The sequence below is a fragment of the Belonocnema kinseyi genome, chromosome 5 (assembly GCF_010883055.1).
Source record: "Belonocnema kinseyi isolate 2016_QV_RU_SX_M_011 chromosome 5, B_treatae_v1, whole genome shotgun sequence".
Taxonomy (NCBI): Eukaryota; Metazoa; Arthropoda; class Insecta; order Hymenoptera; family Cynipidae; genus Belonocnema; species Belonocnema kinseyi.
This window is the reverse complement of record NC_046661.1, coordinates 146,597,998-146,625,043: the sequence shown is the minus strand read 5'-3', so window position 1 is coordinate 146,625,043 and position 27,046 is coordinate 146,597,998. Positions and strand designations below refer to the sequence as shown.

General features: G+C 21.3%; 1 protein-coding gene across 2 annotated transcripts in view; it reads right to left on the bottom strand.

The window, feature by feature from the left end:
• Positions 1 to 408: 408 nt before the first annotated feature.
• LOC117172482 (general transcriptional corepressor trfA-like) overlaps positions 409 to 27,046 on the bottom strand; it is a 111,915-nt gene continuing 85,277 nt past the window's right edge. For both annotated transcript variants that reach the window (XM_033360466.1, XM_033360465.1), the window contains exons 5-9: positions 23,731 to 24,182; positions 15,567 to 15,770; positions 8,942 to 9,044; positions 8,771 to 8,837; positions 409 to 1,374 (exon numbers count right to left, since the gene is read on the bottom strand). In XM_033360466.1, the coding sequence (XP_033216357.1) occupies positions 1,295 to 1,374; positions 8,771 to 8,837; positions 8,942 to 9,044; positions 15,567 to 15,770; positions 23,731 to 24,182 (906 nt within the window). In that variant the 3' untranslated portion in view covers positions 409 to 1,294. The remainder of the gene's footprint in view (positions 1,375 to 8,770; positions 8,838 to 8,941; positions 9,045 to 15,566; positions 15,771 to 23,730; positions 24,183 to 27,046) is intronic.

Sequence of the window (27,046 nt, the reverse complement as noted above, 5' to 3'; positions counted from 1 at the left end):
TCGAATTAGAGGTAAATTATTAATAATAATTTAATTTAATTAAAAAATTTCAATGAATTAAAAAATATATAATAATAAAAAGAAAATTACTTTATTTTCCTGCAAGCTTTAAATTTCTTTAAAAGCTTCCAAACATTTTTTTTTATATCTTCAAAAATCTACATTTTGTTTGAAATATGCTCAAGATTTAAACAATTTTTAAATATTTCTAAAACTTCTCAACATTTTTTTAAAAATTGTCTTTCAACACATTTTTAATGGTGTGCGAGAAAAACGAGACCAGAATTATTTTCCAATCTTGATATATAATTTAGAGTAAAAATTTTCCCTTTAATCAATAATGTTTAGATTCAGTTAAATTAATTACATTTTTTTCTTAAAATCTATGGTGGCTTTTAAAAAATAAAATCATGCTTAATAATTTTTATTCTTTCATAAATACAACAAAATTTTCGACATGCATGCATTCGTCACACAATCAACATCCACGAAATAATAATATTCTACTGTCACTGAGACTCAGATCTTTTCTAAATTATACAATTCTCAACATTTCTCAACAAAGAGACAAAATTATTTAGAAATAAAAAAACCATTAATTCCTCGGAAGACAATCGAGATACTATTTTAAAGTAATGAATCATTCGGAATGTCGGTTACATTCATACAGATTACAAATTAATTAATTAATTAATTATTTAATTCCAATTCACTACAGGTACGTTTCGATGTTTTGATATAAAAGCAATTGGCAAACTTGCATCCTAAAAAGACATTATAGTCTCAAGTAAAGAGCAAGAACTTTCCCCATTTTTTCCTTAATTTCTCCATTTTTCACTCATTTTAAATATACATGCCAAATTTTTATTCCAAAATTCACATGGTCCACTATTTTTCTTGTATAAACATCTCTAAGTTAACAACAATTGATACACTCTTATTTACAAATTATAATGATATTCCTTAGTCGGATACAAATTCGATTTTGAGACTTTCTTTCAGTATTTACAATTTTGGTTTTGATTCCCGGGCGCTCGAATTTTCAAAGCGTCCTGAATTTCATATCAATTCTACAAATTAAATGAAATTTAAAAAAAAAAATTTTTATTTTTTTTAAAGCGTACAGATTTTGTATTTACAAAGTACGCGAAGATATTTTTAGAATCGAGTTTTGATTCCTTTTTTTGGCATCACAGCCTCGTTAATATCGTTTTCAACAAGACCTCAATTTGAGAGAAGGGTCGTTGAGATTTGAGATTGCACCGAGATTCGAGGACTAGAAAACATTTTGGATTTAGGAGGATAAAGCCAAACCCAATCGAGCGAAAATCATTTCCTTCCTGAGGCGAGTGATTTCCCAGTAAATATCATGGACTGAAAAATAATAATTTTCATCAAGGATCAAGTACAAACTTCGGTAATAAATTAACAATTCAAATAAAAGAACTCATTTTCAGAGTAAGTGCTGACATGTGCCTAATTAAATTTTACGTGAATTTTATGTTTGTTATTGAATTTTTAAACTAAGAAAATAACCTTTTCGCCAAAGATGGAATAGTTATACTCTAAATTTAAAAAAAATGAATTATAAAAAAAAATTAATTTCCTACCAAATAGTTGATTTTTTTCTAATAAATTATTGCATTTTCAAAACAAAAAAAAACGAATTTTCGATAAAAAAACAGTTGAATTATTATATTAAAAATATTAAATTTCAAGAAAAATAGTTCACTTTATAGCAAAAACAACGAATTTTCCACAAAATACGAGAACTCTCAAACCAAAAGTTGAATTTTCAACTATACTAGATTAATTGTTAACAAAAGATTAATTTTCTCCCAAAAAGACAAATTTTCAATAAAATTCTAGAATTCTCATTCAAAAAGTTGAATTTAAAAAAAAAACAATTTTTTTTCAACTTTTGAGAAAGCAGTTTAATTTTAAAAGCTAGTTGAGCAATTCTTAATAAAATTCAAGAATTTTTAAATAAAAAGTTGAATTTTTAAACAAATAATACTAATTTACTACCAAAATGACGAATTTTTAATTAAATTTAAGAATTTTCAACCAAAAAGTTGAAGTTTTGACTAAAAAGATGAATTTTTTAAGAAAAAGAATAATTTATTAACAAACAAAAAAACAATTTTTAACAAAGTTCAAAAATTCTCGACCAAATAGTTAAATTTTTAAACAATTATTTTCTACCGAAAAAAAAAACAAATTTTTCACAAATTTCAAGAATTATCAACCAAAAAGTTTAATTTTCAACTAAAAAAGATGAACATTTAAACAAAAATATTAATTCACAATGACGAATTTTTAATCAAATTCAAGCTTTTTCAAATAAGAAGTGGAAGTTTTAACTAAACAAATATGGGTTTTTAAACCAAAAAAGGTATATTTTTCACTAAAAATGGGATTTTTTACTTTAAAAAAAATTAATTATAAAAAAAATTATTTTCTAGCAATTTCTTTATTTTTTTCTGCTATATTATTGCATTTTCAAGACAAAAAGACGAATTTTCTATATAAAACAGTTGAATTATTATATTAAAAATATGAAATTTCGAAAAAAAGTTCATTTTATAGCAAAAACAACGAATTTCCCATAAAATACGAGGAACTCTCAACGCAAAAGTTGAATTTTCAACTATACTAGATTAATTTTTAACAAAAAGATTAATTTTCTCCCAAAAAGACGAATTTTTAATAAAATTTAAGAATTCTGAACTGAAAAGTTGAATTTTTAAACAAAAATACTAATTTACTACCAAAATGACGAATTTTTAATTAAATTTAAGAATTTTCAACCAAAAAGTTGAAGTTTTAACTAAAAAAGATGAATTTTATAACAAAAAGAATAATTTATTAACAAAAAAAAAACAATTTTTAACAAAGTTCAAAAATTCTCGACCAAATAGTTAAATTTTTAAACAATTATTTTCTACCGAAAAAAACAAACGAATTTTGAATAATATTCAAGAATTATCAACCAAAAAGTTTAATTTTCAAATAAAAAAGATGAACATTTAAACAAAAATATTAATTCACAATGACGAATTTTTAATCAAATTCAAGATTTCTCAAATAAGAAGTGACAGTTTTAACTGAAAAAAGATGGGTTTTTAAACAAAAACGGTATATTTTTCACTAAAATGGGATTCTTTACTTTAAAAAAAATTAATTATAAAAAAAATAATTTTCTAACAATTTCTTTATTTTTTTATGCTATATTATTGCATTTTCAAGACAAAAGGACGAATTTTCTATATAAAAAAGTTGAATTACTATATTAAAAATATGAAATTTCGAAAAAAAGTTCATTTTATAGCAAAAACAACGAATTTCCCATAAAATACGAGGAACTCTCAACGCAAAAGTTGAATTTTCAACTATACTAGATTAATTTTTAACAAAAAGATTAATTTTCTCCCCAAAAAGACGAATTTTTAATAAAATTTAAGAATTCTGAACTGAAAAGTTGAATTTTGAACTAAAAAAGAAGAATTTTTTAACAAAAATACTAATTTACTACCAAAATTACGAACTTTTAATAAAATTGAAGAATTTTCAATCAAAAAGTTGAAATTTTAACTGAAAAAGATGAATTTTTGAAGAAAAAGAATAATTTGTTAACAAACAAAAAAACGAATTTTTAATAAAAATCAAGAATTCTCCACAAAATAGTTAAATTTTTAAACAATAATTTTCTACCGAAAAAAACAAAGGAATTTTGAATAAGATTCAAGAATTATCCACCAAAAAATTGAATTTTCCACTAAAAAAGATGAACATTTAAACAAAAAAATTAATTTAAAAAGACGAATTTTTAATCAAATTCAAGATTTCTCAAATAAAAAGTTGAAGTTTTAACTAAAAAAGATGGATTTCTAAACAAAAAAAAGGTATATTTTTCACTGAAAATTCATTATAAAAATAATAATTTTTTAAAAAAATTCTTGATTTTTTTCTACTATATTATTACACTTTCAAAACAAAAAAAAAACGAATTTTCGATAGAAAACAGTTTAATTATTATATTAAAAATATGAAATTTCTAGAAAAATAGTTCATTTTATAGCAAAAACAACGAATTTTCCACAAAATACGAGAACTCTCAAACCAAAAGTTGAATTTTCAACTATACTAGATTAATTGTTAACAAAAGATTAATTTTCTCCCAAAATGACCAATTTTTAATAAAATTCTAGAATTCTCATTCAAAAAGTTGAATTTAAAAAAAAAACAATTTTTTTTCAACTTTTGAGAAAGCAGTTTAACTTTAAAAGCTAGTTGAGCAATTCTTAATAAAATTCAAGAATTTTGAAATAAAAAGTTAAATTTTTAAACAAAAATACTAATTTATTACCGAAATGACGAATTTTTAATTAAAATTTTTTAATTTTTTAACGAAAATTTGAACTTTTTAACAAAAAGAATAATTTTTAACAAAAAAAGAACAAACAATAATTTTTCCACCGAAAAAAACAAACGAATTTTTAATAAAATTCAAGATTTCTCAAATAAAAAGTTGAAGTTTTAACTGAAATAATGGATTTTTAAACAAAAAAAAAAGGTATATTTTTCACTAAAAATGGGATTTCTTGCTTTAAAAAAAATTAATTATAAAAAAAATAATTTTCTAACAAATTATTGATTTTTTTCTAATAAATTATTGCATTTTCAAGACTAGATTAATCGGTAACAAAAAAATACGAATTTTTTACAAAAAAAATTGATTTTTTCCTTAAAAAGAACCATTTTCGATTAAAAATGGAATGGGTAAATTTTCAATCACCAAAATAATTTTTGAAACAAAAAAAGGGAATCTTAAACGAAAAAGTTTAATTTCAACCAAAAAGATGAATTTTAAACCAAAATTTGGAATCTTCAGCCAAAAAATGCGTTTTTAAGCCCAGTTGTGAAATTTTTAACCAAAAGATGAATTTCTAAACAAAAAGATTAATTCACAATCAAAAATTCTTGTCCAAAAAGTTGAATTTTTAAGTAAAAAATACATTTTCAAACAAATACATTAATTTTTTACCGAAAAAAAGAACAAATTTTTAACGAAATTCAAGAATTCTCAACCAAAAAGTTGAATTTTCAACTAAAAAGATGAACTTTTAAACAAAATTAAATTTATAAAAGACGAATTTTTAATCAAGTTCAATATTTCCCAACAAAAAAGTTGAATTTTCAACTAGAACAGATGAAATTTTAAACAAAAAAAGTAACTTACAAAGACGCATTTTTAATAAAATTCAAGAATTCTGAACCAAAAAATTGAAGTTTTCACTAAAAAAGATGCATTTTTTAATAAAAAGAATAACTTATAAACAAACAAAATAAACGAATTTTTAACAAAATTCAAGAATTATCAACCAAAAAGTGGAATTGAAAAAATTAATTTACAAAGACGAATTTCTAATCAAAATCAAGATTTCTCAACCAGAAACTTAAAATTTCAACTAAAACGGTGACTTTTAAAACAAAGAGATTAATGTACTACTAAACAAGAAGAAATTTTAATCAAATTTAAGAATGCTTATCGAATAAGTCGAGTTTCTAAAAAAGGACATTTTTTTATTTAAGAAAGCAGTTTAAGTTAAAAACCTAGTTCTTCTATTTTTAACCCAAAACATTTATTTTTAAACAAAAAGATTCATTTACTAACAAAAAAACGAAATTTAACAAAAGTCAAGTATTCTGAACCAAAAAGTTAATTTTAAACTAAAAAAGAAGAATTTTGAAACAAAAAGATTAGTTTTCTCCCAAAAAGACGAATTTCTAATAAAATTCAAGAATTCCCATTCCACAAGTTATTATTATATGTTGAATTTACAAAAAAAAATTTCATTTTTAACAATGCATTTTAACTTCAAAAGCTAGTTGAGCAATTTTTATTAAAATTCAAGAATTTCAAACCAAAAAGTTGAATGTTGAACAAAAAAAGAAGAATTTTTAAACAAAAATAATAATTTATTAACAAACAAAAAACTAATTTTTCATGAAATTAAAGAATTGTCAACCAAATAATTAAATTTTTACATAATTAATTTTCTACCGAAAGAATATAATCTTTAACAACATTCAAGAATTATCTACCAAAAAGTTAAATTTTCAACTGAAAAAGATGAAATTTTAAACAAACAAAAAAATCAATTGACTAAGACGAATTTTTAATAAAATCCAAGAGTATTCAACCAGAAAGTTGAGGTTTCAACTAAAAAAGATGAACTTTTAAACAAAAAAATTAATTTACAAAGACGAATTTTCACAGAAATTCCAGGTTTCTCAAATAAAAAGTTGAAGTTGTAACGAAAAAAAAAATGAATTTTTAAACAAACAAAAGGAACATTTTTCATCAAAAAGGGAAAAATTTAATTAAAAAAGAAACTAATTTTCTACCAAATAGTGCATTTTTTACTAATTTATTGCACTTTCAAGACAAAATAGCGAATTTTCTATAGAGAAAAGTTGAATTATTAAATTAAAAATTTTGATTAAAATTATTAGTTTTATACCAAAAAAGAATTTTTTAAATACATTAATATTCAAAAAGAAAAAAAAGAATTTTAAAGAAAAAGTTGATTTTTTCCTTAAAAAGATCCATTTTCGGCCAAAAATAGAATAGGTAAATTTTCAATTTCCAAAGTAATTTTTCAAACAAAAAAAGGAAACTTCAACAAAACAGTTCGATTTTCAACCAAAGAGATGAATTTTCAACTGAAATTTTGAATCGTCAACAAAAAAGATTAATTTTTAAACAAAAAGATTAATCTTTTACCAAAGAAAAAACGCATTTTTAACAAAATTCAAGAATTTGCAACCAAATAATTAAATTTTTAAATAAATGCATAAATTTTTGAGCGAAAGGATCAATTTTTAAATAAAAACATTAATTTTCTAGCGAAAAAAAACCTGTTTTTTACAAAATTCAAGAATTCTCAATAAAAAAGTCGAATTTTCAACTAAAAAAGACGAATTTTTAAACAAAAAAAGGTGCATTTTTCACCAAAAATAGGATCTTTTAATTTTAAAAATATATAATTTTAAATTGGGGAAAAAATTTAATTTTTTACCAAATAGTTGATTTGTTTTTTACTAAAATATTGGACTTTTAAGACAAATTTCTAATTTTCTGAATAAAACAGTTGAATTAACAAATAAAAATACGAAATTTTGATTTTAAATATTAAATTTATACCAAAAATGAATTTTCAAAGAAACTAGATTATTTAAAAAAAACGGATTTTTAACAAAATTCAAGAATTTGCAACCAAATAATTAAATTTTTAAATAAAAACATAAAGTTTTAAGCAAAAGGATCAATTTTTAAATAAAAACATTAATTTTCTAGCGAAAAAAAAACCTGTTTTTTACAAAATTCAAGAATTCTCAATAAAAAAGTCGAATTTTCAACTAAAAAAGACGAATTTTTAAACAAAAACAGGTGCATTTTTCACCAAAAATAGGATCTTTTAATTTTAAAAATATATAATTTTAAATTGGGGAAAAAATTTAATTTTTTACCAAATAGTTGATTTGTTTTTTACTAAAATATTGGACTTTTAAGACAAATTTATAATTTTCTGAATAAAACAGTTGAATTAACAAATAAAAATACGAAATTTTGATTTTAAATACTAAATTTATACCAAAAATGAATTTTCAAAGAAACTAGATTATTTAAAAAAAAAAACGGATTTTTAACAAAATTCAAGAATTTGCAACCAACTAATTAAATTTTTAAATAAAAACATAAATTTTTAAGCAAAAGGATCAATTTTTAAATAAAAACATTAATTTTTTAGCGAAAAAAACAACTATTTTTTACAAAATTCAAGAATTCTCAATAAAAAAGTTGAATTTTCAAACAAAAAAAGGTGCATTTTTCACCAAAAATAGGATCTTTTAATTTTAAAAATATATAATTTTAAATTGTGAAAAAAAAAATTTCTACCAAATAGTTGATTTTGTTTTTACTAAATTATTGCACTTTCAAGACAAAATTACCAATTTTCTGAAAAAAACAGTTGAATTAACAAATAAAAATACGAAATTTTGATTTTAAATATTAAATTTATACCAAAAATAAATTTTCAAAGAAACTAGATTATTTTAAAAGAAAACGAATTGTTAACAAAAATTTGATTTTTTCCGTAAAAAGAACTATTTTCAACCAAAAATAGAATAGGTAAATTTTCAATTTCCAAAGTAATTTTTCAAACAAAAAAAAAGAATTCTTTAACAAAACGGTTCAACTTTCAATAAAAAAGTTGAAGTTTAAACTAAAAAAATATGAATTCTTAAACGGAAATTCAATTTTCTACCAAAAAGGACGTTTTTCAACAAATTATTTTTCCGAAAAAAAAGGATTTATTTATAAAAAAAATTTAATTTAGGTTTGAACAAAGTAGTTTTATTTTCAAACAAAGAAAATTTTTAATTTTCAATACAAAAATAATGGAATTAAACCAAACAGATAGAATTTTTAACAAAATAGTTCAACATATTAATATATTAAAAATAATACATAATAAATAACATAATAAAATATATATGATTATATAAAAATATATATAATATAAATATAAATAATAATATATAAAAAATCAATAAATAATATAAAATTAAAATAATAAAAAACAGTAAATAATACTTTAGCAAATAAGAAATTATTGTTATTTCATTTAATATTGCAATTTAAAAAGAAATTAGGCACGCTCTCAAAAAAAAATTACTTAAAAAATAGTTTTAAAATTACCTGAACTTTTGACGAGACCGCGTTCAATATATCGTAGGTAGTTTAAAAAATCGCATACTGCTATTATCTGAAAAATAATAATAATAATGTTTTTAAATAATTTTTAAATCTTTTTATTGATATTCTCAATAAAATTTTATTTTGGAAAATATTTATCAAATCAATACTGACCCTATTGCGGCAAATTTGGGAAATACAGTGCGACTGATTTTCCTGATCCCCTAATCTCATGCGGTAGTGGCACTGTCTAGGCGCTTCGAGCAAAGCACATTTTCTACCAAAAAAAATGTTTAAATTCACTTCAAACACAACTTACCAAATTTTGAGTTTAATCGAAAATAAAGGAAAAAATTCTTCTAAATAAAACCAATTTAAGCAATATATTACATTCAATTTGAAACGCTTGATATTATTAACAATTCAAGTAAAAATATTGTATTTTCAACAAAATAGATTAAAATTTTAAAGGAATGATCGAACTGAAAAAAAAAACAGATAAACTTCCAAACAAGAAGATTAATTCTCTACAAATAAAGATAAATTTTCACCCAAATAGTTGAATTTTAAACTATGAAATAATACATTTTTCATCAAAAATACAATCGTTCAATTTCAGTTTATAAAAATTAATTGTTAACAAAAAATAGACAAATTTCAACTACTAAAAAGATTGAATTTTCCATAAAATATTCTAATTTTCAAAAAAAGGGATGAATCAATTAGTTGCATTTTCAAGAAAAATCAAACTTAATTTTATATAAAAAAAACCGTGGAATTCGTTCCAGAAAGAATAAAAAATCAATCCAATTTTTAAATTTCCAAGCAAAAAGTCGAATTCCATCCAAATAGTTAAATTCTTAACCCAAAAATATAAGAGTTGATACTTTAACAGCAGAAAAATTAAAACAAATTACTTTTTAAGCCCATCAGAAAAATAATCTAAAAAAGACTTCAATTTTCCATAAAAACGTTCATTTTTAACAACAAATGGAATAATTAAATTTTCTTATAACAAAATTAATTTGAAACCGAAAAATTAATTTTTTAGTTTAAAAAAATGCATTTTTAAGAGCTGCACCACAAAATATTTTATTTGTGAATAAAAAATAGATGAATTTTAACAAAAAAGACGATATTTGAACAAAATAGTTGAATCCTCAATAGAAATAAACATTTTCAACCAAATATTTGTATTTTTGACAAAAAAAATTAATTTTGAACGAAATGTGTAATATTTCATACTTTAACCAAAAAATATTTGAATTTAAAATGAAAAAACAGTTGATTTCTCTCAAAAAAGACGAATGTACAACAATTAAAAGTAAAAGAAATTAAAATTGTTTCTTAATAAATGAATTTAAAATAAAGAGAAGTAATTAAATCTTTAATCAAAACAAAATAATTTTCAACCAAGCCGTTACGTTTTTATTAAAAAGTGATTTTTTATAAAACAGATGAATTTTTAACACAAAAATATGAATTTATAAAATAAACTTTATTTTTAACTAAAAGTGGAATAGTTGAATTTTCAGTCCAAAAAAAATAGTTTCCAGCAAAAAAGAATATTCAAAACATATTTTTCAGATTAGAAAGAAAAAAAATGTTTAGGGCGAATTTTTTACAAAACAATTGAATTTTTAACCGAAAAATATAAACTTTCAACTAAAAATATCAATTTTTATAAAAAAAATGGAATAGTTAAAATATTAATTTAAAAAAAAAACGTCAACAATATAATTTCATTTTCCACTATGTGTAACTAAAAGTATGAATTTTTAATTAAAAGACTCGATTTTTACCAAAGTAGCTAAATTTTTGAACAATGGATTTAGTTTTTAAACCAAAATTTTAATTCTCCACGAAAAATGTAACATTTGATACTTCAACCAAAAAATAGTTGAATTTAAAATGAAAAAACAGTTGAGTTCTTTAAAAAAAGACAAATTTTCTACAAAAAGCTGAATTTTTAACCCGAAAATATGAACTTTCAACAAAAAATATCAATTTTTAACCAAAAATGAAATAATTAAAATACAGTTGAAAAATTAATTTAAAAAAAAATTCAAGAATATAATTTGATTTTCAATAATTTTCAACTAAAATGATGAATTTTCAATTTAAAAAACAATTAATTTTTAATCAAAACAATTATTTTTTACCAAAGTAGTTAAATTTTTTAACAATGGATTTAGTTTTTAAACCAAAATTTTAATTCTCTACGAAAAATGTAACATTTGATACTTCAACCAAAAAATACAGTTGACAAAAATTAATTTAAAAAAAACTTTTCAACAATATAATTTTATTTTCAACAATTTTCAACTAAAATGATGAATTTTTAATAAAAACAATTAAGTTTTTATCAAACCAATGAATTTTTAATCGAACCAATACATTTTTAATCAAAACAATTAACTTTCAAAAACAAAACAATGCACTTTTACGAAATATCTTATGAAAAAAGACGAATTTTCCCTAAATAAATGAATTTTCAACCCGAAAATATCAACTTCCAACTAAAAATATTAATTTTGAACCGAAAATGGAATAGTTAAAAGACAATTAAAGAATTCATTAATTTAAAAAAAAAAACTGTTCAACAATATAGTTCTATTTCCAACAATTTTTAAGTCAAATGGTAAAATTTGGAAACAAAAATGCTGAATTGTTATTCAAAATAATGAATTTTTCACTGAAATAATTAATTTTTACAAAAATAAACTTTTAACTTTTTAAAATATTAAACTTTTAACCAATTATTTAAATTTTTTAACAAAAAACTTGAATTCTCAACTAAAAATGTAATATTTTATGCTTTAATCAAAAAATATTTAAATTTGAATTTTAAAAAACAGTTGAATTTCATTTTAAAAAAGACGAATTTTCAACAAAACAATTGATTTTTTAACCTGAAAATATTAACTTTCAACTAAAAATATAAATTTTCAACAAAAATGAAATTGTCAAAATACAGTTGAAAAATTAATTTCAAACAAAAACAAAACTTTTTAAGTATATAATTTTATTTTCAACAATTTTCAACTAAAATGATTAATTTTTAATACAAACAATAAATTTTTAGTTAAACCAATGAATTTTTAAACACACCAATGAATTTTCAAAAACAAAACAATGCATTTTTATGAAAGTAGTTAAACTTTTAACCATTTAATTTAGTTTTTAAATAAAAAATTTAAATTCTTAATAAAATTTTAATTTTCAACTATTTTTAACTAAAAAATTATTTTTTCATGAAAATAATGAATTTTTAACCAAAACAATGCATTTTTACAAAATCAGTTCCACTTTAACCAATTCATTGATTTTTTTAAATATGAATTTCCAACGAAGTATGTAATATCTGATACTCCCCGAAAAAAAGATTTGAATTAAAAATGAAAAAACACTTTATTTCTATAAAAAAAGGCGAATTTTCGAAAAAAGAAATAAAAAAAAGTTGTAAAAATTAAAGAAATTAAAAGTAACGAAAATTAGTTAAATCTTCAAAGAAAATAAAATAAATAAAAATGTTTAAAATTTTAACTATTTTAAATATAAATGCTAAATAGTTAAGCAAAACAATTATTTTAAAGCAAAAAAATACATTTTCAAACAAAATAATGAATTTTAATAACAAATTTGAATTCTCAACGAAAAATATAATATTTTATACTTCAATCAAAAATATTTGAATTAAAAATAAAAGAACCGTCGAATTTTATTGAAAATACCAATTTTCAACAAAACAATTATCTTTTCAATCTGAAAATATAAACTTGAAACTAAAAATATCAATTTTCAACTGAAGATGGAATAGTTAAAATAAAGTTGAAAAATTAATTTTGAAAACAAAAACTTTTTAAGAATACAGTTTAATTTTCAAGTATTTTTAATTAAATGATGAATTTTTCATGAAAATAATGATTTTTCATAAAATCACTACAACTTTAACCAATTAATTGATTTTTAAAAATATATATTAAAAAATAACAAATATTTTAATTAAAAATGAAAAAACAGTTGATTTCTATAAAAAAGACGAATTTTCAACAAGAACAAAATTGTGAAAATTAAATAAATTAAAAGTAAAGAAATTTAGTTAAATCTTTAACTAAAACAGAATATTTTCCAAGCAAAAAGTTGAATTTCCCATGAAAAGAAATTTTTTATAAAGGAGTTAAATTTTTAAACTAAAAATATGAGTTTACAGCGAGAAAGTCAATTTTCAACCAAAAATGGAATAATTAAATTTTCAGTTTATAAAATTAATTTTTAGTTAAAAAGAATTTCCAACTCGGATTTTTCAGTTAAAATTTTTTTTAACGAATTTTCTACAAAACAGTTTAATTTTTAACTCGAAAATATGAATTTTTAACTAAAAATATCAATTTTCAACAAAAAATGGAATAGTTAAAATTCAGTAGAAAAATAATTTTAAAAAAAATCAACCATATAGTTTCATTTTAAATTACTTCTTACTAAAATTATGAATTTTTAATCAAAATAATTAATTTTCGAACAAAACAATGAATTTTTACCAAAGTAGTTCAAATTTTAACCACTAGATTAATTTTTTAAAAAACAAAAATTAATTCGCAATGAAAAATGTAATGTTTGGTACTTTCACCAAAAATATTTGAATTTAAAATGAAAAAAAAACAGTTGAATTCTATAAAAAAAATGCGAATTTTCAAAAAAAAAAAAGAAATAAAGAATTGTAAAAAGTAAAGAAATGTGGTTAAATCTTCAACTGAAACAAAATAATTTTTAAGCAAATGCTTAATTTTCATTTTTAGTAAACAAGAATTTTCAACATTTTAAAAACATTTTAAAAAATAACAAAAAATTTATATTCTTAAAGAAAAATTAATTTTTGATACTTTAACCAAAAAATATTTGAATTTGAAATAAATAAAACAGTTGAATTTTATAAAACAAAGACGACTTTTCACCAAATTAAATAAATTTTTAACCAAAACATTTTTCATAAAAATGTTGAAAAAAAATCAAATACACCTTAGGGTAAAAGGATTTTTTCAAAATATAACATTCTTTGAGAAAAATAATGAAAACAAATTTTTTATTTTAAATACAATTTATTAACGATTTTAATGTAGCAATATTGTTTGTCAACAATTTATGATTGATATTTTCTGAAATTATTATCATGAATTGAAGAAAAATAACATTTTTAATTTCAAAATTAAAAAAAGAATGAATTAAAGAATCACGCAATAAACTTAAAAAATTATCAAAACTATATTATTTTAAGTAATTTTAAGCTAGACACATTAAAAATTGAAAAATATATTTTTTTTTTTAACTTGACAGTTATTAAATTAGCAGTTAAATTATTTTTATTTCAAATAATCTAGGCATCCTTTAAAAGCTTTAAAATTTTATTTCAAAATCTTTAGAAATCTAGAAGTGGTTTAAAAATTTTCCAAATTCAAAATAATTTTTGAATTTTTTTTTTTCAACTTTTAAATATATTTCAAAATGAGCTGAATTTTTTCTATAACATTTAGAAAATCCTGCAAATTAAAAAAATTTGAATTTGAATTCATGAATAATAATAGAACACTTATTATTTGTAAAGATTCTTAGGAAAATTGAAAATAACTTTTCACTTTGAAAAATTATTGTATAAGAAAGTTTAAGAAGATTCTAAGAGACTAAAAAAATTATTTAAGAAGAACATGAAAGATTTTTAGAATTTTTTTTTGCAGGATTTTCAAAAATTGTAGGAAAATTTCTATTAATTTTAAAATATTTAAACTTATTTCAATTTTGTAATTTCAATTTTTGTAATTTCAATTTTGAATCTTTTCAAAACTTCTATGTATTTCTTAAAATTACTCAAATTTTTTCTACGAATAGTAAGTGTTCAATTGTTATGTATGCGTCAAAATTTAACAATTTCACTTATAAATTAAAGACTTTTTAAATCGAACAATTAAAATTGTAACGCAGAAAGATTAAAAGTTCTTCGAAAATCTAAAAATTCAAACCTGTCTATGCAAAACAATTCACTTTCAAATTGTTTTCTTTTAAATATTTGGTTTTAATTTACTTGCCTTAAATAAAAATTTAAATATTCCTAAATATTCAATAATTATATCTATTTTTTTTTAATTAAAAATTTAAAATTGAATGGGTTAAAAATTGAATATTTTAGACTGAAACAATATTTTAAATTTAATCAAATCCTTTAATTAAGAATATATTATTATGAAGTTATTTTTAATTTTAAAATAGCAAAACGCACGTTTACATTTTTTAATTGCTAAGAAAAATAATATAATAATAAATTTATTTATTAAATTAAATATAAAAAATAAAAATAATTTATTTATATTTACTGTTGATAAAATTAAACTGTTTTTTATAAACAATTTTCAACATCAAATGCTTTTAATTTTTAATTGTTTAAATCCTCAAAACCCTGTTTTTTATTTTAAAAATCTTCTAATTTTTCAAGCCTTTAAAACTGCATTTTAAAATTCTTTAAATTAAAATATATGCTTCAAAAATAAAAATCTAAAATGGAACATTTTTGAAGTGAAAGATTTTCGAATTAAGCATTCTAAACTAAATGATATAATAATTTATAAAAATTACAATTTAACAAAGTATTAAAAAAAACGGTTGAAATAAAAGTTGGACAACATTTTTATTCTAAGAATTTTGTCAAATTCCCGGTCAAAAAATGATTTCACTGTTTGTTCACTCATTTGAAAAATTTCCATTTTTCTTATTTTTCAATTTAAAAAAAAAGAATTAAAAAAATTCTTACTTTGGAAAAGCGAGCTTAGTTTTGTCACTAACAGCTTCGATGAAAATGATTCCATCAAGAACTGCTTGTCTAACTTTCGCACCCAGTTCGAGATTCGGAAAGTCCAAACATAGATCGATATCCTCCCGGAAAATTCTTTCAATAAAAGGATCACTTTTATCGACACAAGGATTCGTTTTCCATTGCAGGAACTCTGCGTGGACTCTGAAATTTCAATAAATTGCCATTATTCAATATTTGCTCTCTATTATCAAAAGAAAATTTAATATAAATAAAATCATGAGGAAAAATAATTTTTTAAACAAAATCAAAATTTACTATATTTATTTATTAAATGTTTTTTTAAGACTTGAATTACATTTTCGTCATTTTATATAATAATTTTCTCAAAATTGAAAAAGAATTAAGAAAATTTTGAGGTAACATTATTTTTTTTTTTTTTTTGCAGGATTTTACCAAAGTTGGGAAAATATTCCAGTAAATTTAAAAAATATAAAATGCTTTTAGAAGCCTTTTAAACTAACTCGAAATTTTCCCCAAATCTTGTAATCTTCTAAAAATAAAAAAATTGCCTGAAAGTATTTCAGATTCTTTTTCGAAATTTTCTGAAAGCTTGAGAGGCTTTCAAAAAATCGTAAATTTTCTCTTAAAAATTAATGTTTCAAAACAAAAGATTATTGAAAATTTTACTTGGAATCTTTAAAAAAATGATTTAATTCTCTTAGAAACATCCAAAACAAAATTTAAGTTTTTTGTCGAAATCTCATATTCAAAAATATACATTTTGTTCAAAAATGTTTGAATAATTCTCAAGTTTTAAATAATTTAGGAATCTTTTCGAAACTTCTGAGACATATAAATATCATTTTAAATTATTAAAATATTTACCAAAACTTTTTAAAATTCTACAAAATTAAAAAAATCTTCTAGATTATTTTTTCATATTTACAAGTATTTAAAACATACAAATAAAAAAAAATAGTATTCTTTCGAAACTCTTCAAAATTATTTTTAAAAATTCTATTTTTTCGAAATATTAAAAAAGTTACATTTTGCGAAAATTCTTTTAATTTTAGAGGATTTTTAAAAGATTTAAGGAAAAATTTTAATAAGTTGAAAATATATTCAGAAGGTTTAAAGAAATTTCAAAAATAATGTAAAATTTTAAAATAACGAAAACAAAATATAAATTTTTTTAAGATTTTCAGATTTTTCTAAAAATAATTTTAAGATAATATTTTTTACAAGATTTTAAAAGATTAAAAAAATATCAAAATAAAATCTTGAAGATTCTATTTTGATATTTTTTTAATTTGACAGAATTTAGGAAAAACTGTATGGTTCATTCGAATAATTTTAAAAGATATGTAGGTTTAGAAGTTTTGATAGATTTAAAGATAATTAATACATTTTTTTAATTAAAAAACTAAAATTATATAAAATTTTTTTAATCTATCGAAAAAAAATTCTGAAGCTTTTTAAGATTGTTGAGAACTTTAAAGAAAAGAAAAAAAAACGTTTCTTAAGATTCCTGGCAAAGTTTAAAATTATGTTTTATTTTGACAAATTAGTTTTTAAACAAAATTTCAAAAAATTTCTCAAAATGCCGAAAAAATCTGGAAGACTGAGACAATTTGGAAAATTTTTTTGATATTCAAATTTATTTTTATACCAATTTATCCTGTTTTTTGTTTAAAAAATATCTTGTTGAAATTTCGTCTTTTTTGGTTCAGTTAAACCAATCTGGATTTGAAACGAAAATCCTTTTTGGTTGAAAGTTGAAGTACTTTGCTAAAAATCCATTTTTTTGGGAAAATTAAAAATTTTGTGTTAACAATTAACTAATTTAACTAAAAATGAAACTACTCGAATTTTGGTTGAAAATTTATTCTTTCAAGTTAAAAATTTATCTTTTTAATTAAAAAATCCACTGTTTGGTTAATAATTAATCTATTTTTTTGAAAATCCAACATTTTTCCTGAAATTTTAGTAAAATTTAAAGCTATTCAAATTATATTTTATATAATATCCACATTGATTTTATTAAGAAGAATTTATAATTTAAAGTAAAAATATTTTTAGTTACAATATTAATTATCACTTTTTTATTGAGAATCCATATTTTTCAGTTAAGATTTAACTACTTGGTTAAAAATTTTAACTAAATTTATGAAAATTCATTTTTTTGTAGATTCATGTCTTTCGTTAAAAATTCAACTTTTTACTTACAAATTTAAGTATTTTATTTAAAAAAATTCTTTTCAGGTAGAAAATCAATCTATAAAAAATTATAAAAATAATCTTACAGATTATTTTTTCATATTTTTAGATATTCAAAACTTTAAATTACATAATCATTTAAAACAAAATAATTCTAAATTCTCGCAGAAATTAAAAAAAATGGTATTCTCTTGAAACCCTTCAAAGCTATTAAAAACTTCTAATTTTTTTTCGAAATATTAAAAAAATTTCATTTTGGTGAAATGGTTTTCATTTTACAGGATTTTAAAGGATTTAAGGAAAAATTCGAATCATTTTAAAATATATGCAGAAGGTTTGAAGAAATTTCAAAAATAATGTAAAATTTTTAAATAATGAAAACAAATTATAAATTTTTAAAGATTTTTAAATCAAATATTATGTTTTTTCACGGATTTTACCAGATTTTTAAATAATAACAAAAATTTCGTTAAATTACTAGGAAAATTTAGAATGATTTTTATCCCAAAAATATAATTTCAAGACAATATTTTATAATATTTAAAAAAATTAAACAAAATATCAAAAAAGAGTCGAGACGATTTTAAAGCCATATTTTTAATTTTGCAGTATTAAAAAAAATTAAGGATACATGAGAATAATTTAAAAAGATATTTAGAAGGTTCACAATTTAAACAAAATATATATATATATATATAAATGAAATTTTTTCAACATTTCAGAGAAAATTTTCCAAGCTTTTCAAGAATTTAGAAAGGTTTAAAGAAAATAGAAAACCTTTTCTAAAGAATTCTGGGAAAATTTACAATAATTTTTGATTTTGACAAATTAATTTTTAAAGAAAATTTCGAAAGATTTTTTCACAATGCCAAAAATAAATCTGAAAGACTAAAACACAATTTTTTATAATTTTTAAAGACTTTTCAATATAATTGCATTCTAAACTCGCCTTTATTAGTAAGTTTTATCTTTTTCGGTTAAAAATGTTGTGAGATTAATTTTACGAGAACCTTTTAAAATATTTTATAATATTTCAAAAGATATTCAGAATGTTTAACAATTTTGAAAATATTCAGCAATACTTAAAAATTTGAAGAAAGAAACTAGAAAATTTAAAACAAAATGTAAATTTTGTAGATTACGAAAAAAATTTAGAAATTCTTTAAGAATTTTGAAAGTTGCAAACAAAAAATATATCTTTTTAAATTAATGGGAACATTTTTGTATGATTTTCTATTTTGAAAAATTAATTTTTAAACAACATTTCAAAAATGTTTTAGAATTCTACAGATTACTAAAAAGTTTTAAAAAATCTGAAAGATTTGTAGCCAATGTTTTTACATTTTTAAGATTTTTTTAGAATTTTGAGGAATAAATCGTGCCAGTTTCAAAGAATTTTGGTTAAAAATTGAACTAGCTGAAAATAACACTTTTATGGTGAGAATTAAATTACTTTGCTAAAAAAACGACTTTTTTTGGATAGGCTCAACTATTTTTTATTTTAAACTAGAATCTTTATTGGTAGAAATATCAATTGTAGGTTAAATTTGAACTATTTGATTGAAAATTTAGTTTTTTATTTGATAACAATTATTTAAAATATCTGAAATTTTGAAAAATCTTTTTTGTGAAATTTTGGTTTTAAAATTTAATAACTTGATAGAAAATTTGAATATTTAATTTAAAATTCAACGATTTGTTTGAAAATTATATTTTTATTGAAAATCAACTATTTCTGATTTAAAATAAAAATATTTTTTGTTTGAATATTAAACATTTACATTTTTCTTACGGGATTCTTTTTTTTTTAATTGAAAAACGAACTATTTGATTTCAAATTATTTTACTTTGTTGAGAATAATTCTTTTTTTCGGTTAATTCGAAAATTTATTATTTAAAATTCAAGTTTTTTTTTTATTGAAAATTTCACTATTTTGTTGAAATGTCATATTTTCGGTTTGAAAATTTAATTATTTTGTTTGAAATACGAATTGCTATATTTTTCGCTGAAAATTCGTCTTTTTATGATAAAAAAATCACATATTTGATTAAAAATTCGTCAATTTTCAGCAATTCGTCACCAAAAAAGATTTACTTTTTTGGTTTAATTCAACTGTTTTTTATTTAAACTTAAATTTGTGTTTTTTTCAAATTCCAATTATTCAATTTTTCGTTTATGATTCATCTTTTTTTTTTTGTAATTCAATTATTTGGTTAAAAATTCTTCTGCGGTACAGTTTAAAAATTAAAATGTAAGAAATTTATATTACTAAACAATTTTTCTCGGTTAAAAATTAATCTGTTTTGGTTAAAAATTTAACTATTTTGTGGACAATTTTTGTTTTCTCGCTGAGTTCAACTATTTTTCATTAAAAATGTTTGAAAATGTTGTTTGAAAATTAAACTATTTACTTTAAAAATCTTCTAATTTGTTGAAAATAAGTAATTTTCGGTTGAATTCAAATGTATTTTTATTTAAACTTAAAATCTCTTTTGTTTGAAATGTCCCCCATTACATTTTTCGTTGAGAATTCACCTTTTTTGGCTGATAATTTAACTATTTTGTTGAAAATTCCTTTTTTGTCGTTTAAATCAACTATTTGGTTAAAAATTCTCCCATTTTTTGGAAAATAAGCATTGTTTTTGGTTGAAAATTTAACAATTTTACATAAAATTTGTCTTTTTGGCTTCAAACTTTAATAATTTGGTTCAACTTTTTTTTAATTTTCTGTATAATGAATTTTTCTTTGTTTCATAGAAAAATTATATTTTAGTTTCAATTTTCAAAAATTTGGTTGAAATATTTTTCCTTTCTTGACTGCAAAATTTTGTTGGTAGAGAAATCAACTATTTTTTCGAAAATTTATATTTTTTGGGTGAACTAAACTGGTTTTTATTCAAAATTGAAATATTTTTTAACTGAAATTTCATATTTTTAATCAGAAATTCAACTGATTTTCAGAAAATAAGTTTTTTTACCTCGAAAATTCAACATTTGGGTGGAAAAGTTATCAGTTTTATAGAAATTTTAACGGTTTTATAGAAAAATTCTATTTTTGCTTGAATTTTCAACAATTTGGTTGAAACTTTTTTCCTTTCTTGACTAAAAATTTTTTTTGTCGAAAAATCAACTATTTTTTCAAAAATTTATATTTTTTGGATGAACTAAACTGTTTTTGATTGAAAATTAAAATATTTGGGTAGAAAATGTATCAATTTTATGAAAAAGTATCTTTTTCTGACTTGAATTTTGAAAAATTTTGTTGACATTTTTTTCTTTCTTGACAAAAAAAAATCTTGACTTAAAAATCAAGTAGTTTTATTAAAAATTCGTCTTCAGTGGATGAACTAAACTGTTTTTAATGGAAAATAATAATATTTTTTGGCTGAAAGTTCACATTTTTAAATCAGAAATTCAACTGATTTTTAGAAAACTTTTCTTTTTAACTCTAATCTTCAATATTTCGGTAGAAAATTTATCAGTTTTATAGAAAAATCTCTTTTTGATATAAAATAAAAATATTTTTTGACTGAAATTTTATATTTTCAGATCAGAAATTTCACCGGCTTTTTGGAAAACTCGTAATTTTTGTCTCGAAAATTCGATATTTGTGTAGAAAATTTGTCATTTTTATAGAAAAATCTCTTTTTTTCTGGTTTGAATTTTGAGCAATTTGGTTCGAATTTCTTTTTCCTTTCTTGACAAAAAAAATGTTTTGATTGAGAAATCAACTAGATTATTAAAAATTCGTCTTCAATAGATGAACTAATTTTTTTTATTTCAAAATAAAATATTTTTTGGCTGAAAGTTCATATTTTTAAATTAGAAATTCAACTGATTTCAGAAAACTGGTCTCTTTGTTCCAAAAATTAAATTTTTTTGTACAAAATTTATCGGTTTTATAAAAAAATCTTCTTTCTCGCTTGATTTTTTTTTTCATTTCTTGAGAAAAAAAATTTGGTTGAGAAATCAACTAGTTTATTAAAAATTAATCTTTATTGCATGAACCAAACTGTTTTTGTTTGAAAATTAAAATATTTTTTGGCTGAAAGTTCATATTTTGAAATTAGAAACGCAACTGATTTTTAGAAAACTGTTCTTTATTTTAAAAATTCAATATTTGGGTTGAAAATTTCTGTAAATTTAAATTTTTAAATTTAAAAATAAACTAGTTTATTTAAAAATTCATCTTTATTGGATGAAACAAACTCTTTTTTTTCAAAATAAAAATATTTTTTCTCTAAAAATTGAACCGTGTTCAAGAATAATTTTTTTCTTTAAAAATTCACCACTTTGGTTGAAAATTTCTCGCTTTTATAGAAAAATCTCTTTTTTTCTGGCTTGAATTTTGAATAATTTTGTTGGATTTTTTTTCCTTTATTAAGAAAAAAATTTTTGATTGAGGAACGAACTAGTTTATTAAAAATTCGTCTTCAATGGATGAACTATTTTTTTTTTATTTCAAAATAAAATATTTTTTGACTGAAAGTTCATATTATTAAATCAGAAATTCGACTGATTTTCAGAAAACTCGTCTTTTTATCTCGAAAATTCAATATTTATGTCGAAAATTTATCAGTTTTATAGAAAAATCTCTTTTTTTCTGGCTTGAATTTTGAACAATTTTGTTGGATTTTTTTTCCTTTATTAAGAAAAAAAATTTGATTGAGGAATCAATTAGTTTATTAAAAATTCGTCTTCAAGGGATGAACTATTTTTTTTTTATTTCAAAATAAAATATTTTTTAACTGAAATTTCATATTTTTAATCAGAAATTCAACTGATTTTCAGAAAATAAGTTTTTTTATCTCGAAAATTCAACATTTGGGTGGAAAAGTTATCAGTTTTATAGAAATTTTAACGGTTTTATAGAAAAATTCTATTTTTGCTTGAATTTTCAACAATGTGGTTGAAACTTTTTTCCTTTCTTGACTAAAAATTTTTTTTTGCCCAAAAATCAACTATTTTTTCAAAAATTTATATTTTTTGGATGAACTAAACTGTTTTTGATTGAAAATTAAAATATTTGGGTAGAAAATGTATCAATTTTTTAAAAAAAGTATCTTTTTCTGACTTGAATTTTGAAAAAATTTTGTTGACATTTTTTTCTTTCTTGACAAAAAAAAATCTTGACTTAAAAATCGAGTAGTTTTATTAAAAATTCGTCTTCAGTGGATGAACTAAACTGTTTTTGATGGAAAATAATATTTTTTGTCTGAAAGTTCACATTTTTAAATCAGAAATTCGACTGATTTTCAGAAAACTCGTCTTTTTATCTCGAAAATTCAATATTTATGTCGAAAATTTATCAGTTTTATAGAAAAATCTCTTTTTTTCTGGCTTGAATTTTGAACAATTTTGTTGGATTTTTTTTTTCTTTATTAAGAAAAAAAATTTTGATTGAGGAATCAACTAGTTTATTAAAAATTCGTCTTCAATGGATGAAGTAATTTTTTTTTTATTTCAAAATAAAATATTTTTTGACTGAAAGTTCATATTATTAAATCAGAAATTCGACTGATTTTCAGAAAACTCGTCTTTTTATCTGGAAAATTTAATATTTGGGTTAAAAATTGATCAGTTTTATAAAAAAATCTCTTTTTTCTGTCTTGAATTTTGAACAATTTTGTTGAATTTATTTTTCTTTCTAGACAAACAAAATTGTTTGATTTAAAAATAAACTAGTTTATTAAAAAAATTATCTTTATTGGATGAAACAAACTCTTTTCTTTCAAAATAAAAATATTTTTTGGCTAAAAATTGAACCGTGTTCAAGAATAATTTTTTTTCTTTAAAAATTCACCACTTTGGTTGAAAATTTCTCGTTTTTATTAAAAATTCTTTCTTTTTTTTCAAATTAATTAATAAATCTAAAACTTTAAATATTCTATTGAAATTAGAAAATAAATATTTGACTTATATTAATTAAAATAAAATTCTCACCTCGGATCGACTTCCAGGCCAGAATCCTTGCTCTCCTTTTCTCTCTCCTTCTCCCTTTCTCTCTCCCTTTCCCAATCTTTTTCCCGTTCCCTCTCCCACTGACCGTCACAAGAATTTTTCTCACAAGGAAGTGAAATTCGCTGCTCTTTCTGCGGAGAGTCAGGGGGTGAATTTTCCCTCCCGTATTTTAAATTGAAGTGCGAGGGCGACCTTCTGTGTTTTTTTGTGAAAAGGCCAGGTTGGCAGTCTTCGTTGCTGCCAGAATTTCGACTCCTGGTGTCGATTTGTGGATGCAGGTGGGGATTTGGACGCGCTGGAGTTGAGGTCAAAACCAGGGTCTTCAGAGCTTGAACCTCAGCCGCGAGAACTTCGGCTTTCATTCGACTTTCCTCCAGGAGACGCTCTGCTGTCGCTTTTTGGACATTTGCTTCTCGTACCATATTGTGGGCTTCCTGGGAAATAAAAAAAAATTAAATTAAAGAGTTCATTTTCTTTATTTTCAGAATCTGAAATCTTCTAAATTTTGGAATATACCCCCTTTTTCTCGCCCCTACTCTTACTCTTATAAAAATAAAAAATTTTTTTTAACTCAAATGGATAGAATTTCCGAAAAAAAAAACTAAATATCCAACGAAAACATTTTCACAATGATACAGTTTGAAAATTAAAATTTAAGAAATTCACATTAGATTAAAATCCAATTCAAAATCCTATTTTACAAAATCCCTTTTAAAGAAACTTGTTCTGAAAAAAATGTTTGCACAAAAAAAAGAAGAAAGAAAAATCTGATTTTCTTATTTTTCTTTCCTCTTTTTTATTTTTGTCTAAAGATTTTTTGTAAGAACAATTTTTTTTAAAGAGATTTTTTGAAGAGGATTTTGAATTCGATTTTAACCTGATGTAAATTTCTTAAATTTTAATTTCTTAACTGTATCGCTAACAGGTTTTACATTAAATTCCTAACGTTTCAAGTAATAATATTTCATTTTTATTAAAGCAGTAGAATTTTTAACAAAAAATTGAATAATTGGTATTTCAAACAAAAAATATTTTAATTTTTAATTCAAAACAGTTGAATTGAACAAAAAAAGGTCGATTAAAAAAAGGTGAATTATCAACCACAACAGATTAATTTTCAACCAAGAAACATGTTTTATTAAGAAAAAAAAATTAATAATAGTATAACCAAAGTTTCAACCAAATAATTTAATTTTTACCCAAATTGTTGAAATTTCATTCTAAAAGAACGATATAAAAAAACAGTTAAATTTTTATCCGGAAAATATGAATTTTCAAAAAAATAGTTAAACTTTAAACCAAAAAAATTAATTCTCGACATAAAATGTAATTTTAGATATTTCATTTCAAGTTAATCGAAAGTTTGATATTTCAAACAAAAAAGATTTGAATTTTATATAAAAAAAGATTTAAATTCAACCAAAAAATACTTATTTTCAACTAAATGGAATAATTTTCAAAAAAATAGTTCAGTTTTTGACAAAAAAGAGACATTTTTAACGCAAAATATAATAATTGGTATTTCAAAAAAAAAATTTTAATTAATTAAAAATAGTTGAACTCAACGAAAAAACCAAAATAGACTATTCTTCATCAATGAAAAATGTATTACACAGGAAACTAGAAAAATTGAACCAAATTATTAAAGTTTGAAGCCAGACAGACGAAATTTCTATAAAATATTTAAATTTTCAACCAAGAAAGATAAATTATCAACAGAAAATGTAATGCTTGATATTGCAAAAAAAATTGAATTTGAAATAAAAAAAGTTTAAGTTAAACTAAAAAATAATTATTTTCAACAAAATGGAAGAACTTTTAACCAAATAGTTAACTTTCCACAAAAAAAAAAGAATTTTCAGCAACAAATATAATAATTGGTATTTCAAATACAAATAATTTAAATTTGTAATGAAAAACAGTTGAATTCAACGACAAAAAGGGAATTTTCAACCAAATAATTAAATTTTTTACGCAAATTGTTGAAATTAAAATCTAAAAAAACGATTTTCTAACAAAACAGTTAAGTTTTTAACCGAAAAACATGAATTCAAGTTTAAGTAAAAAACAATAGAATTTCTCCCAAAATTACTTATTTGCAACAAAATAGAAGATTTTTAAACCAAATATTTTAATTTTCAACAACAAAAAAAGAGACATTTTTAATGAAAAATGTAATTATTAATATTTCAAGCAACATTTTAAAAAAAATTTTAATGAAAACTAGTTGAACTCAACGAAAAAACACGAATTTTCAACAAAACAGTTAAATTATTAACCAAAACAGATTAATTTTTAAGTTTTTAAATTGGCAGGGAAAAATCACTTAGAATTTCGAATGGACAAATGTCATATTGCTCAAACGGAAATAAACTATCTCGGTTATCGTGTAAGCGAACAAGGTATTCGTCCTAGTGAAGAACACATTGAGGCTATTCAAAACTATCCGATACCTGAAAACGCAAAGGAGGTGCATCGTTTCCTCGGTCTCGGCAGTCACTTTCGACGATTCATACAACACTTTTCAGTCCTATGTAAACCATTATATGACCTGCTCAAAGGAAATGCAAAATATAAATTTAGAGTTGCCGAAAACAAAGCGTTCGAAACGATAAAGGAGTATTTGAAGTAGACCCCTTTTAGCGGTTTATCCTCCAAAAGCTAGTACATAACTGCATTGCGATCCATCAACAAGCGGGTTTGGGGCCATCTTATTACAAAAACAGGGCGACGACTCTTTTAGGCCAGTTATGTATTTTAGTCAGCGAGCGACTGCTGAAGAGTCAAAATAACACAGCTTTGAACTAGAATGCCTCGCGGTTGTTTACGCAATAAAACGTTTCCACATATACCTTGACGGGATAAAATTTAAGATTATAACGGATTGCGATAGTTTCCGTCTAACGCTTTGTAAACAAAACGTTAACCCACGAATTTCGCGATGGGCACTTTTCTTGGAAAGATACGTTTACGAAATTGCACATCGACCCGGCAAACGCATGAACCACGTCGACGCGTCAAGTCGCTGTATCCACGTGATAGAGGGGAATACGTTCGATAGAACTCTATCAATTTGTCAAGACCGAGATGTTGAAATATGTAAAATCAGGGATAATCTTGAAAAAGGAGAGCTAAAATTGTATGAACTTCGCGACGGGCTAGTGTACCGGAAAGACAGAAATAAGAGATTGTTATTCTACGAGTGTAGTTCAATAAGTCCTTAGAATGACCAACAGATGGCGCGCGAATCGCTCCAAATCATCTGTTTTCAGTCAGCACCACTCCCGACTAGATATAT